At 35.3% G+C, this 12,656-nt stretch overlaps 1 protein-coding gene across 8 annotated transcripts in view; it reads left to right on the top strand.

Annotated features, from left to right (window-relative positions):
* The window catches only part of Itpr2 (inositol 1,4,5-trisphosphate receptor type 2), a 484,436-nt gene that overhangs the window by 271,975 nt on the left and 199,805 nt on the right, over positions 1 to 12,656 (top strand). For all 8 annotated transcript variants that reach the window (XM_048787344.1, XM_048787341.1, XM_048787343.1 and 5 more), the window contains one exon: positions 379 to 487. In XM_048787344.1, the coding sequence (XP_048643301.1) occupies positions 379 to 487 (109 nt within the window). The remainder of the gene's footprint in view (positions 1 to 378; positions 488 to 12,656) is intronic.

The raw sequence follows: 12,656 nt of genomic DNA, 5'->3' as shown, positions 1-12,656 counted from the left end.
AATAACTCTTCAAAAGTTCTCCTTACAAGAAAAGCAAAGCCTGCTTCTCTAAAACTTTCACTCTTTGGTTCTTTCTTCCACATGATAATCTTTGAATACATGATATTTCCTTGTTTTTCAGAGTATTGTGTCCTACTAGAAGAATATTACCTAAAGTTTGAGAAGCTGAGATATACTGCCTATAAAACAAAAAGGATGTTTCATAATACAAAATTTATAAGCTGAAGTATAATTTTAAAGCTTTGAAAATGTATATTTGGTTTATTTCATATTCTTAAATTATAGCATGTTTTTTTTTGTTTTGTATAGCATATGATGTTCATATATAGCTTGAAGAGAAATCACTGTCCTTTCTAAGGTTTAATGTTTTGCTTTAAGGTTGATTAATCATACAAAGAAACTAATGGAGAAAGAAGAAAAACTCTGCATTAAAATTCTTCAGACATTACGAGAAATGCTAGAGAAGAGAGACAGCTTTGTGGAAGAGGTATTTTTTTTAAAAAAAATCATTTAGCATATAAATGAAGTAAGATTTCCCTAGTGCTATAATCTATGGATTACAATAGGCTATTATATGATCACTTATATATTAATGGTATAAGTACTTATATGAGTTAGATAATTTGATTTTATATGGTATTCATCTCTCATGTTTTGTTTAGAGTTGAGAAATAACTAAAATTAGAGTGGCCTGAATATTTGGTTGATTTGGTTTAGTATAGTCTGCCTTCATTATGTATGTTTTCTCCTTTTGATTTCAGTAGACCAAATGAGCTTTTTAAACAATGAGTTATGGCATTATTTAGATTTCACATAAAGCTCTGACGTTTATTGAGAATGTCTGTGCATTTTGGCATCTGTTGATTTTTAAAAAATTATACGTATTATTTTTGATATTATACCAAATATTATAAAATAGTGCTTTTTAATAATTGGAGTAGTAAGTTTCTATTCTTAACTGTATTAAGTACTGCACAGATGATTCTCAGAGAAATAGCACCTTATAGATAATAATTGTCAGTCTATTATTAAAAATGACAGCTCAGGTGCTCATTAAGAGGTAGCTAGCAGCATGTTTAATACCCAAGGTGATAAAATATAAGTCTAGAGAAGTTTTTTAAGCTAATCTCTCAATACTTTTATTTAGATATCAAACAAAATTGTACTATGCTTCTTAATAATTTTTTGGTCTGTTTCTATAAATACTAATCATCTGTATTTTAAAATTTCAAGGATTATGTTTATTAACTTATGTATATTCTAATTCTGAAAAGATTGTAGTGTTTTTTTAAATGCATTTCTGTAGAAATGAAAGGCTGTGGAATCTCGGTTACTAAAAGGAGGACTGTTGCCTCAAAATATTCCATTTGAATCTGATGTTTGCATCAGTAATCAAAATGCCTTCTCTTTTGCAATAGCTTCTTTTCATCATTCAAACTATATTTGGGAAACAAGTTATCAAAATAATGGGGTCAATGCAACTTTAGCAAATGTTTCTCTGACCTAGGACTCAAGAAAATGCTTACAAGTTTGAGTATATGTTTATATAAGTAGAGTTCCTTGGGATTTTTTGTTGTCTTTGATTCCTTGAGATACTGCTATAGAGTATTTGATCTTGACTGAAATGCTAGGTCATAGAGTGAAAAATTAGGTCAATGTGAGTGTTTGGAGCTTTACAGTAGTAATATCTTATATATAAGCAAAGAGACGTGGCACAGCTTCCAATTATGTATATGAATTGGAAGTGAATCTCACGATTGGGTACATCCAAAAGAAATTAATTAAAAAATAACTATGGATAAATGGCAGAAAGATCAATAGAGGGAAGGTAGTGGGAGTAGAGAGAGGAGGAGGAAGGAGAGGCTCTGGGATCTGAATTAGAACAAGATATACTCTGTGTTTTTATAATTATGTCAAAATGGATTCTTCTGTCATATATAACTATAAAGAACCAATAAAAAAGAACATTATTGAATTACTCTAAGAAAATAGAGAAGAAATCAAGTAAGATTTTATGTTGAGTAGTCAAGAGTGTCTTAGTGTAAGCATAGTCAGCTTTTACAAATTTTGTATTCTGATATTTAAAAAGGTTAGTACACTTTGTTCAAGAAACAAATTTATGGATCCAAATAGTTAGATATAGGCAGACAGAACATAAGACAGAATATTGCATTCAAAACAGGTCAAGTTTCAGATAGACCTCTAAGATAATTAAAGTTGGGGGAAATGCAGTCATTTAACTAATAGAAAAAATCTGGGAAATGACTTGTAAGTGTCCTATTTCTTTCTTTCCATGTCTACTAAGGATAGAGTAGGAAAAAAATGCAGATGAAAGAATTCTAATTCTTAGACACACCTTGTTTCTAAGTGTTTTGGAAGGAGAAGCATTTTTTTTTTTTGTAGTTGTAGATAGACAGCATACCTTTTTTTTTTAGTTTTATTGATTTTATGTTTTTTAAAAACACAACAGTGGAATGCATTACAATTCTTATTACACATATAGAGTACAGTTTTTCATATCTTTATATATAGAGTATATTCACACCAATTCATGCCTTTATACATGTACTTTGTTTTTTTGTATTACAATTCTTATTACACATATATATCACAATTTTTCATATCTGTTTATATAAAAAGTACGTTGACACCCAATTCGAGTCTTCATACATGTATTTTGGATAGTGGTGTCCATCACATTCCACCACCCTTGCTAATCCCCTGCCCCCTCCCTTTCCTTCCCACCCCTCTTCCCTATCTAGAATTCATCTAATCCTCCCATGCTCCCCTTCCCTACCCCACTATAAGTCAGCCTCCTTATATCAGAGAAAACATTCGGCATTTGTTTTTTGGGGATTGGCTAACTTCACTTAGCATTATCTTCTCCAGTGCCATCCATTTACCTGCAAATGCCATGATTTTATTCTCTTTTAATGCTGAGTAATATTCCATTGTGTATATGTACCATAATTTCTTTATCCATTCATCTACTGAAGGACAGATAAGTTGGTTCCACAGTTTAGCTATTGTGAATTGAGCTGCTATAAACATTGATGTAGCTGCATCACTGTAGTATGCTGTTTTTAAATCATTTTGGCTATAGACGGAGGAGTAGGATAGCTGGGTCAAATGGTGGTTCTATTTCAATTTTTTTNTGCCTTGCTTCTCATTTGGTCACAGACATTTGGTCACCCCCAGGTCCTTACCAACCTCACTGAGTGCAGGAGGACACCCGGCATTCTGAGTCACCTATCTAGCATGGAGAATTGGACCAGGACATCATACAGAGCCTCACAAAGCTTAACCCATAGAAACGAAATTCCTGGAGCATCCTGCTCCACAAAATGGTCCCAACATCCCAATGGACTTACGGCCAGTTAATTTTCTATGGAAAGGATTTTCAGAAGTATTTGGTCATGCTTCAAGGGGCTGTGAACATTTAACTAGGAGAAGCATATGGCAGTGTCCAAATGGTGGGCACAGCAAGTCTGCTTGGAGCATGCTGTCTTCTAGGCAGAATCATTTGTGTGGTCTCTTGTAGTCACGCAGATATGTGCCAACAGCCAGCAGATATGTGCAAACATCCAAACAGTTCTAGAGGAAGGGTGCAATAGAGCCTTCTAGCAGGCGGATCTTAAAGGTTGTGTTGAAAAAGTGGGAAATCTGCATAAGTTCCATGGAGCCTCTTGGAAGGGCAAAGAGACTCTAGTTCCTTCCCTTTTCAAGTTAACCAACACAAAACATCTCAGATGGGTCTGAGTAGTCTCATGGAAGTCATCTGACTAAGGAAACCCAAGGAGAATCTCATCCTAGTGGAAAGAGGAAAGGTGAGGTAAGATAGGAAAGCTTTGTATAAGTCACCTAAGCCCAGGGTACAACTTAAGTTCTATTAGGGAAGGGCCATCTTAAAAATAATGAAAGTGAGCTGGGAAGTGTGTGTGTGTGTGTGTGAGAGAGAGAGAGAGAGAGAGAGAGAGAGAGAGGGAGGGAGAGGGAGAGAGAGAGAGAAAACACGTGCATGTGTGTATATCTGGTAAAAATTTAAAAATAGGGCAACAAAGCATGATGGTTCATGGTTGTACCAAATGCTCTTTAAGGCAATTTCTAAGTTTTCTGATTTGGCTATCTTTTGTGTGATATTTTAAGGACCTAGATTAAGGATATATATTCTACATTTTATCTGGTATTCAGTCAATTGTTTTTTTGAAAGCTTACAATTTATTATACCTCTGAGTTCTATTCCTAAATTAATTATGCTTAGGGATATTTTTTTTCTTTCATCATATTTCTTAGTTTTTGTCTATAAAGCTGAGAAATAGATGTGGGTAGACGAAATCAGATTCTTGAAAGGATAATAAGTAAAGGAGCATTTAATTTCCTGTTATATGTGTCTACACATGAAATCATCTAGGGATCATGTAGTGACTTGTTGTCGTACTTATTTTTATTGAAGGATAAAATGTGAAAATTATGTATAGAAAGTCCTTAAAGGGAAAATTTAACTGAGTTTTAGGAAACCTCCATCAAAGTATTTTTTGTGTAGGTGATTATAATAAGCAAAATTTTACAAAGGATATAACTCTGACAACTTGGTAAGTGCAGTGGATCTTTGGGGTTGCTCATATTTTAAAAGCTTTTTAATTTTTAAATTTTAATTGATACATTCAAGTGGCATATATTTATGAGGTATAAAAGATTTTTTAAAAGATAACAAGACAGACCTATTTATTTGTATTTTATAAAAAATAACATGTTGGAAATTTGGGGGAGGGAGAGAGAATGTATATTTCAAAAAGCTTTAGGGGAATATGATTTCTAATGTTCTGTGTCGTAAAAGCCATTTTGTTCCCTGCTTCTTTTGTTTCCACGATGTCTTTACCATAACAGAGAAGTAGCTGGTGGTGTATTTGTGCTGTTGAACCCAGTAGCTTAACTAGAACACTGTGCCTTTGCTTTATACATTTAAAGAAACTGTGGGCCTCAACCTGGGCAGAGGCATGCCTGAGGTGGCACTGGGGAGAGAACCTGTGTGGACCAGGTAGAGCTGAGCCAAGGCAGCTAAGGGGGAAGTAATAGGTGCTCAGAGGATGAGTTTGATCTTATGGATTTTGGGGGGGAGGTCCATTTCCTTCCTCTTCCACTGTGTAGTATATATTTTCATTATGATTTGTAGAGCATTAAAAATTATTTCTCTCATAAAAAGGGAGAAATATATATATAAATCAAACTGTAAAGATGCCTGAAAGTTCTGATCCCAAATATATAAAACTTATGACTTCTGTACTTTAGGATTGGAAAGATAGTATTGAAAATATTCCATGATAACTTTTGAACTGGTATGTGAAAGTCATTCTGTTTACATTGGAATGAGAGCAATTGACCTACTTAGCATGCCAATCACAATTTCCCCTGTGAATATTTTCCTATGGATGTTACACGAATACATATATACTCAACAGGACAACAAGGAGGTTTATAAAAGTTCAACATTCTTAAAATGTTCAGATTTAAAATAGCATCTATCCTTGGAATAGTATTGCATAGACTCAGAAATTTCTTCTATAATAGCTATGGTGCAGGGTTTTTTTTTATATTAAAGAAAATTTTGAGGTATCTCTAGATAGCTATGGTGCAGTTTTAAGCAAAGGTTTAAAAAGATATTAACAGGCATTAATTAAGTTTATCGTACATCAGATGCTATTTCTAATCTTTTATGTGTTATCTTATTTAATCCTCATCCATATGTCATTATTATCTCCTTTTTACTAACGAGGAAACTGAGGTATAGAAAGATTAAGTTCACACATCTGGTAGAGAGAAGAGAGCTGAGATTCCAATGTAAACATTTGGGCTCCTAAGTTCACACTTAGCATATTAGATGTAAAGAGGTTATAGGATTTGAGCTGGGTTGTTGCTCAGTGGTAGAGCACTTGCCTAGCATGTGAGAGGCACTGGGTTCGATTCTCAGCATCACATATAAACAAATAAAATAAAGGTACATTGACAACTAAAAAAAAATTTAAAAAGAGAGTATAGGATTTATAATTCCAACACTTCTATTTTCTTGGATTACATCTAAATAAAATCAAAATCTCTTTAGTTTCATTTTTGATAATTTTTCCCAAGTGTGTACTAGAATACATATTCAGTGAGCTGCTAAGGAAAGTCTTGAAATTTTTAGTTTAAATTGATTGAGAACAATGTGATACAGTAGCTATGAGGATTTTGGAAGATTTACATTTATAGATGTACAGATCAAGCTCAGAGCACCCTCAGCCTCTCACTGTGCCCATAGTCTGAGTTGTTAGTAACATGAACATTAGCTCTAAAAGTTCTAAACCATACCTGGTAAGATGACTATTGTAGACAGCCCCTTGAGGAAACGTGGCTTTCAACAAACAGCATCTAATTGAGAGCTGTGATCTTTACAAATGCCCCAGTGGGCTAGGTGATATTTACACCTTGCACAATGATAGCAAACAGTGGCTTCTTGATTTGAAAGTTGCTATCTGGAGCGATATGGATAAAGATCTTTGAGAAATGATGTCTTGAGTTATTTTTAAGATCTCCTCCATTTTTTAAACTAAAATTTACTGTCACCTGACTTAACAATAATTTATTCTTTTCCTCAGCAAGGAAAAGGAATCATTGTAACTAATCTTTTATTTCTGGTTTTGAGAAGCAGCAAAAAGAATGTCAGAATTATATCAAGCAACTTAATTCACCTCCATCAAATATGCATACCTGTCAGTCCTAGCAGTAATCATATCATTGCAAATTTATAAATTGTATCCAGCTTCTCTTGTAAGAACCTGTGCGGGATCATTCACCTTCTGTGCATGTTACTGTTTTTTTAGAAGGTAAATAAACAAATTTGGGTAGAAAGGCTATAGAGACTGCATTATAGTTGAAGAATTTGATAACTTTCTTGCCAAGGAAAATAAATTTGAGTTTTAGTTTCAACTGTATTTTGTGGTATAAAAGTAAGAAAACTTAGCAGATTTTTAAAGTAATCATTGAAACCATACAAAAAAATTACAAAGCTCCTAATTATGCTTTGCCTTTACTTTCCCATTTCAAAATGTTACAGAATAGCATCCATTGCCTCAATGGTTTTTGAGACATGCTATGATTCTAGAGATCTATGCCCAAAAAGGTTATAATGAAAACATTACCTATATTTAGAAAGTGATTTCCATTCATTGCCTCCATTAAGTAGTGAAAGACACTTGGTAACTAATGATTGCAGATGAAGAATGTTATAGTGATTTAAAAAGAAAAGAAAAACAGATAATAAAGAACAAAAAAAAAACCCACTAAAATTAATATATTATTAAATTGTCATGTTAACTATTTCTCTCTAAATCTAAATCTAACTTAAACCCTTTTTCAGGAAGCATTTCACAATTAGTTTAACTCCATATTATTCTATACTGTAATCATTTAAGCATGTATACAGTCCTATATGTGTTATTTTTGTAGACCTTTAGAACAGGCCTGATGAAGATTTTCCTTCCTGTGTGTCCTGGTATTTTAAATAACCTAAAAACCCCTCAAGGACAGGTCTGCAGTTTTAGTAGGCGAAAAAATGACACCAAAAGCTTTGAATGATGATATTCTATGAAGGTACAATTTTGTATTTCTCTCTAGTCTTAGTTCACACTCCAAAATATGTTGTGCTATTTGAAACAGAGACTGTTGATCTTACCCTCACCAAAGAATTTCTAGTATTTAACACCATACCCTCTGCACAGCTATTGCTCAGCAAACATTTGTAGATTGACTGACTTACTTCCACAGAGCTATAAATGTTTGTGTGCAGATGTAACCCGGTGGCCTTCAGTGGTCCTAGCCAAGAAGCAGATTCTGCAAGCATCACTTCAAGTTCCATTTTGCATATCTTTGTAACCCAGGAAAAGCAGGATTCTTTATACTTTTGACACACCTGTAAAATTGGCCAGTAGCAGAGAGGGCTGATGATGGAGACCCTCTTACAGAAAGTACCATGTCTAATGGGCTGTTGTCTTTGCTTGCTGTGTGGCCTGGGAGAACAAAGGGGAAGATGTGAAGAATCCTCAGACACTGCACAGTAATAGTGGGAGTTCAGCCAGGAGGGCTGGAGTAAAGGAAGGATACTGTGGTCTGAAGGCCAGCAAATGGAGAGGCTTCTGTTCCAGAAAGAGTTTCCTTCCCTGAGAAGAGACTTGGTAAGAACATGCAAGGAGACTTAGCCACTAAAGAACAGAAATACCATGTAAGCTTTGAACCTATAAAATCAGGAAAAGACTCCTATAAAATCAGGAGGACATGGGAGTAGTGGGGACTCTGGAGAGAGACCAAGGTCCAGTCAACAGAATGGGGACACTGTTAAGAGTAGCTAGCCCTAGAACCCACTAATTATTGATCTCACACAGCATCAGAATCTCCTGACATTGGATAAAATTGGTGCTTGGAACTGCTCTGTGCTTTTACCATTGCAAGGATGAGGAGAAATATAATGGATACAGAGAAGATTGGGTCTGATACATTTCACTGTTCTTATCAGATTCATTAATATATAAACCACTATTTGAGCAAGTCCTCACATAAGAAATAAACTGCCTAGTATATGAGGCCCTAAATCCACATTATTATGACTGTTGTATTGTTACTGAACTGTTGTCAATTGTGTGTATCTAGAGAAGTCCTTTGCAAGGTAACAAGGTGTCCATGTCACTTGGATCTTCACAGTAACTCTCTGAGGGAGCAAAGGATTATTTTAACCTTCATTTTATAATTATGAAGAAAGACACTGAGAGGACATCACCCTAGTAAGAATCACATGCTTGGTAACTGACAGAGCATAAATATGAAACAAGGTTTTCTTGTTCTACTCCCTATAATACTTCTCCATGTGGCAGGGAATTAAATAATATTAGTGAAAAATAAATGATAATTTGAATATTATTTCAGTTTTTCAATTTCCTGCTTTGGACTGATTCATTTTGTTACCTCTAGAAACCGGGAAGTTCAACAGGCCTTAAAAAACCCAAACCAAAAACAAAGCATAAAGGGAAATATAGTCTCATCCCACTTTAAGGTATCTGCCCTATAAATAATAATAGCTGCTAAAACTTTTGCTTTGTTATATTGTAATTCATAAAATCTTCATATCAATACACTGAGGAACTTCACAGCAGAGAAAGGTAAAGAAACTTGTCCATGTTTGCACAGCAAGGAAATCGTAGAGTCAGGATGAAACCCCAGGTCCTCTGGCTTTACAGTCCATGTTCCTAATCACTACATAGTATGTTCTTTCATTCTGTTTGATATCAACTTCAAAGCAGTAGAAATTTCATGCTTGGCTGCCAGAGGAAAACTATTTTCCTATTACAACAACATCAAACCACCTTAAGACATTTCTTCTTGTATTTAATGATTTTGAACATCTACCATTTACAGATTTCTTCAGAATGGGCTTGATTCCTGCATATTCCATCTGGTACTTGAAAGTCTCAAACATTTTTGGATAAATCTTATTTGCTTAAAGCAAAACAACACACAACAATTTGAATATATGCAGGTTGCTCAGTGAAATTATTGGGTTTATCTTTTCTCAGTTGTTTCTAGTTTTTGATTGAATCCAGGGTACAACATAATTAAATGAGAAGAAGTAGACAATTAAAATCATATTAAATACTTATAATTTAGATGAAAGAGATAGAATGATGTTGAAGATATTAACCCAGATATATGCACTTATATAATTTCTATCCCAGGTATTGAGTTGATTTGATTTTCTCTCACAATGCCAGAGTAGAGCAACCAGGAAAGTGTATGGAGAAGGTAAACAGTAACTAAGCGATAACCTCCCACTTGGGTGTATCTTCAAGAAAGATGCCTTTTTAGGCTTTTTGCAATCTACCACTGTTTTTTTATTCATTAAACTAGTAGGTTACAACATATGTAGGGGTGGTGAACGTCCCCATACCCTTTGTAGTTAGACAAGACCTCCAGCTACTACACTGTTTGCCTACTCTCTTGAAAGACTGCCATATCAATTCCACCATGCTTTTAGCAGTCAGTGACCAAAATGTAAATAACAAACCCTTCCTCTCATGCCCTTTGCATGCCACGTTTCCTTGTCAGTTCTCTCTTTCTCAGTTTCCCAAGTTGTCCTCCTCCCTCTATGGACTTCACACTCAGCAAACTCTCCTGTATCTTTATCCCCTTTTGCTTTATAAGAATCCTCATTCTCTTCTAAGGTCAGCTTCTTTCTCAGCTGATTTGTAGGAAGTGTCTTTTCTCACTTACCCTCCATGTGAAGAGTTTTGCAGCCTCCTGTTGTTACTTCAAGGTGGATTTCCCTGCCTTCTTTTGAAATTCTTCTTTCAGACAAAGACCCTCTGACTCTGTCACCCTGGCATCTGCCAATGTCCTATCACTCCCTCTCATCCATCCAAGACTTTGGGACCTAGCACATAGTCTTGGCTCTCGGACCTGACACATCAAGGGCAGTCCATCTGGGCTTAGTGGCTGATCCTCTGGCCTCTGGGGCCTTGACCTCTGAATCTGTACTGCCTACCTCCATGGTCCACTACTCACTTCTGTGATAACAACTTGGAAATTTTCATCACCAGGAATGGCTTCTCCTCCACATTGCTGATTCAGGAATCTCAGTGCACTGACCTTTATTCTTTTCCATTCCATTTGCTTCTTTAGCTACAACTGCTATCATTGTCCTTTAACCTAATGATAACCATTGATCCTGCTTATTTCCCAGTTCTCCAAGCTTGCTCCCTTCCTTTGCATATTAACCTTAGATTTCATAGTCACAAGCTCAACCACTGAGCAGCTGGGATAGTGCACCAACAGACAGCTTGGAAGAGGGGTGAAGTTGTTCTTCCTAAGAAAATTGGAGTATTGTTGCCAATAGATGGGGAAAGGGATGCCAGGCAGGCCCAAACAACCAAAGACCACCTCATTCTCTTCTACAAAATCTTGCCAGATTGGGCTTTTTAGATTAAGTTACTTGGCTAATGTTCCTATCCCACTTAAATGTATATGCCACCTCTTTCCAAATGAAACCAGAAATCTTGGCTTGGAGTTTCCTTTACAAAAAAAGCTTCTTCTTCACTGTACACACAGGCACTCTGTGTTCTCAAAAAACTGAAGTGACTGAGGATATCTTTTCTTAAGGCTGAGAAAACATATGGACGAAAGTATGCTACTTCTCAGCGTCTGTAGCCTTTCGACAAGACATCTGCTACAACATTTTTTGTACTTGGATCATAGACTGTTGTTTGCCAATTGTTTTCATAAATATTAATCTTTGAGATCTTGACTGACACACAAGTTGTTCTTTTTGGATTCTTTCTTCTTTTCTCCTTTATGCGCTCCATCTTTAAACAATTGTGCTATAGTACAACAGAAAAGGATTTTCTTATGAAAAATTCCTGTCTTAAAAATGGGAGCTACATCATGTCTAATTTCAAAACCTTGTAAACCTTTTTTTCCCGCTTACATTTGAATTCCCCCTTTTTTTTAGATTTAACTAAATTTGTTTCCATTGTAGTAATGTTTCTGCATTAATTTTGTGAAAGGAAGTCTTTTGCTTCAGGCTTTAAAAATACCTGAGGGAAACCTTTAAGCCCAACTTCCCCAAGTACTTGACTGATTTGGCTCCAAGGTGGAAGAAACCATTCCTTCTTAGTCCGAAGCTACAGACTTTGCAACTGGTTCGCGATTTTGAACTGCACTGTAGGTAGCCATGATGTTCTATCATGGCATTTGATATGTATTAATTTTTATTTTATGTTTGTATGAGAAAATAATTGGAAAATCTGTAACAGAAAATATAGTCAGCACATCTTCTGCCAAAGGGTGCTATTTAATGACTCAGTAAAGTTTTATTGGACTTCTGTGGCTTCTACCATAGTCTGACTAGCAAGTATGAAGCTTCCATGTGCTACATGCAGATTTGGCGGCAGGGGGCTCATTTTTATTATTTGTGGCAATACATGGTTTATTTTACTGTTACCTATAGAGACCAGTGATTTAAAACATTTAAAATGGTTTCAGTTACTGCTCAATTAATAAAGCAATTTTTAACCTCAAGAATGAAAAGTGCTTCATACAGATTCTTGATCTAAAGGTCCCTCATCAAATTATCAGCTCCTGTGAAACCCATTGATGCAGGACAGAAAGTGACCAAGTCTGCAGAAGGACTGTTGGGCCACCTTGACATTGCATCTTTCCTTTGTAGTAAACTACCTATTAAACGTTTAACTTATTTTTTTTTCCTATCTTTTAAATCACATTGTAAGATCTTGAGAAGGAAGTTCCATTCTCTGTTTTCCATAAAAGATTTGGTTGGTCCTTCTTTCTTTCCTTCTTTTTTTCTTTCTTGAGTCAGAATACTGTATTGTTAAAGGAGAGTCAATAAATTAGAAAATATAGTAACTCATTGATTTGTGATGAAATTGTTATTTCTTCAGCTCTAGCTAGAATGATTTAAGATTTATGTTTAGAGCAGAAGGTCCTTTTCTGCCTTGCAGTCTTTAAGGCTATGTCAGTGTTAGGAATGTATCTTGCAGTTGAGATCAAGCAGTTTTCTCTGAGGTCTGTTGTCAAGTGTCATGTTCTGGAAGTAGAATGAGATTCACATGTTTGCATAC

This window comes from Marmota marmota, unplaced genomic scaffold, assembly GCF_001458135.2.
Source record: "Marmota marmota marmota unplaced genomic scaffold, marMar, whole genome shotgun sequence".
NCBI lineage: Eukaryota > Metazoa > Chordata > Mammalia > Rodentia > Sciuridae > Marmota > Marmota marmota.
The sequence above is the reverse complement of the archived record's forward strand: the minus strand, read 5'-3'. Positions and strand labels throughout refer to the sequence as shown.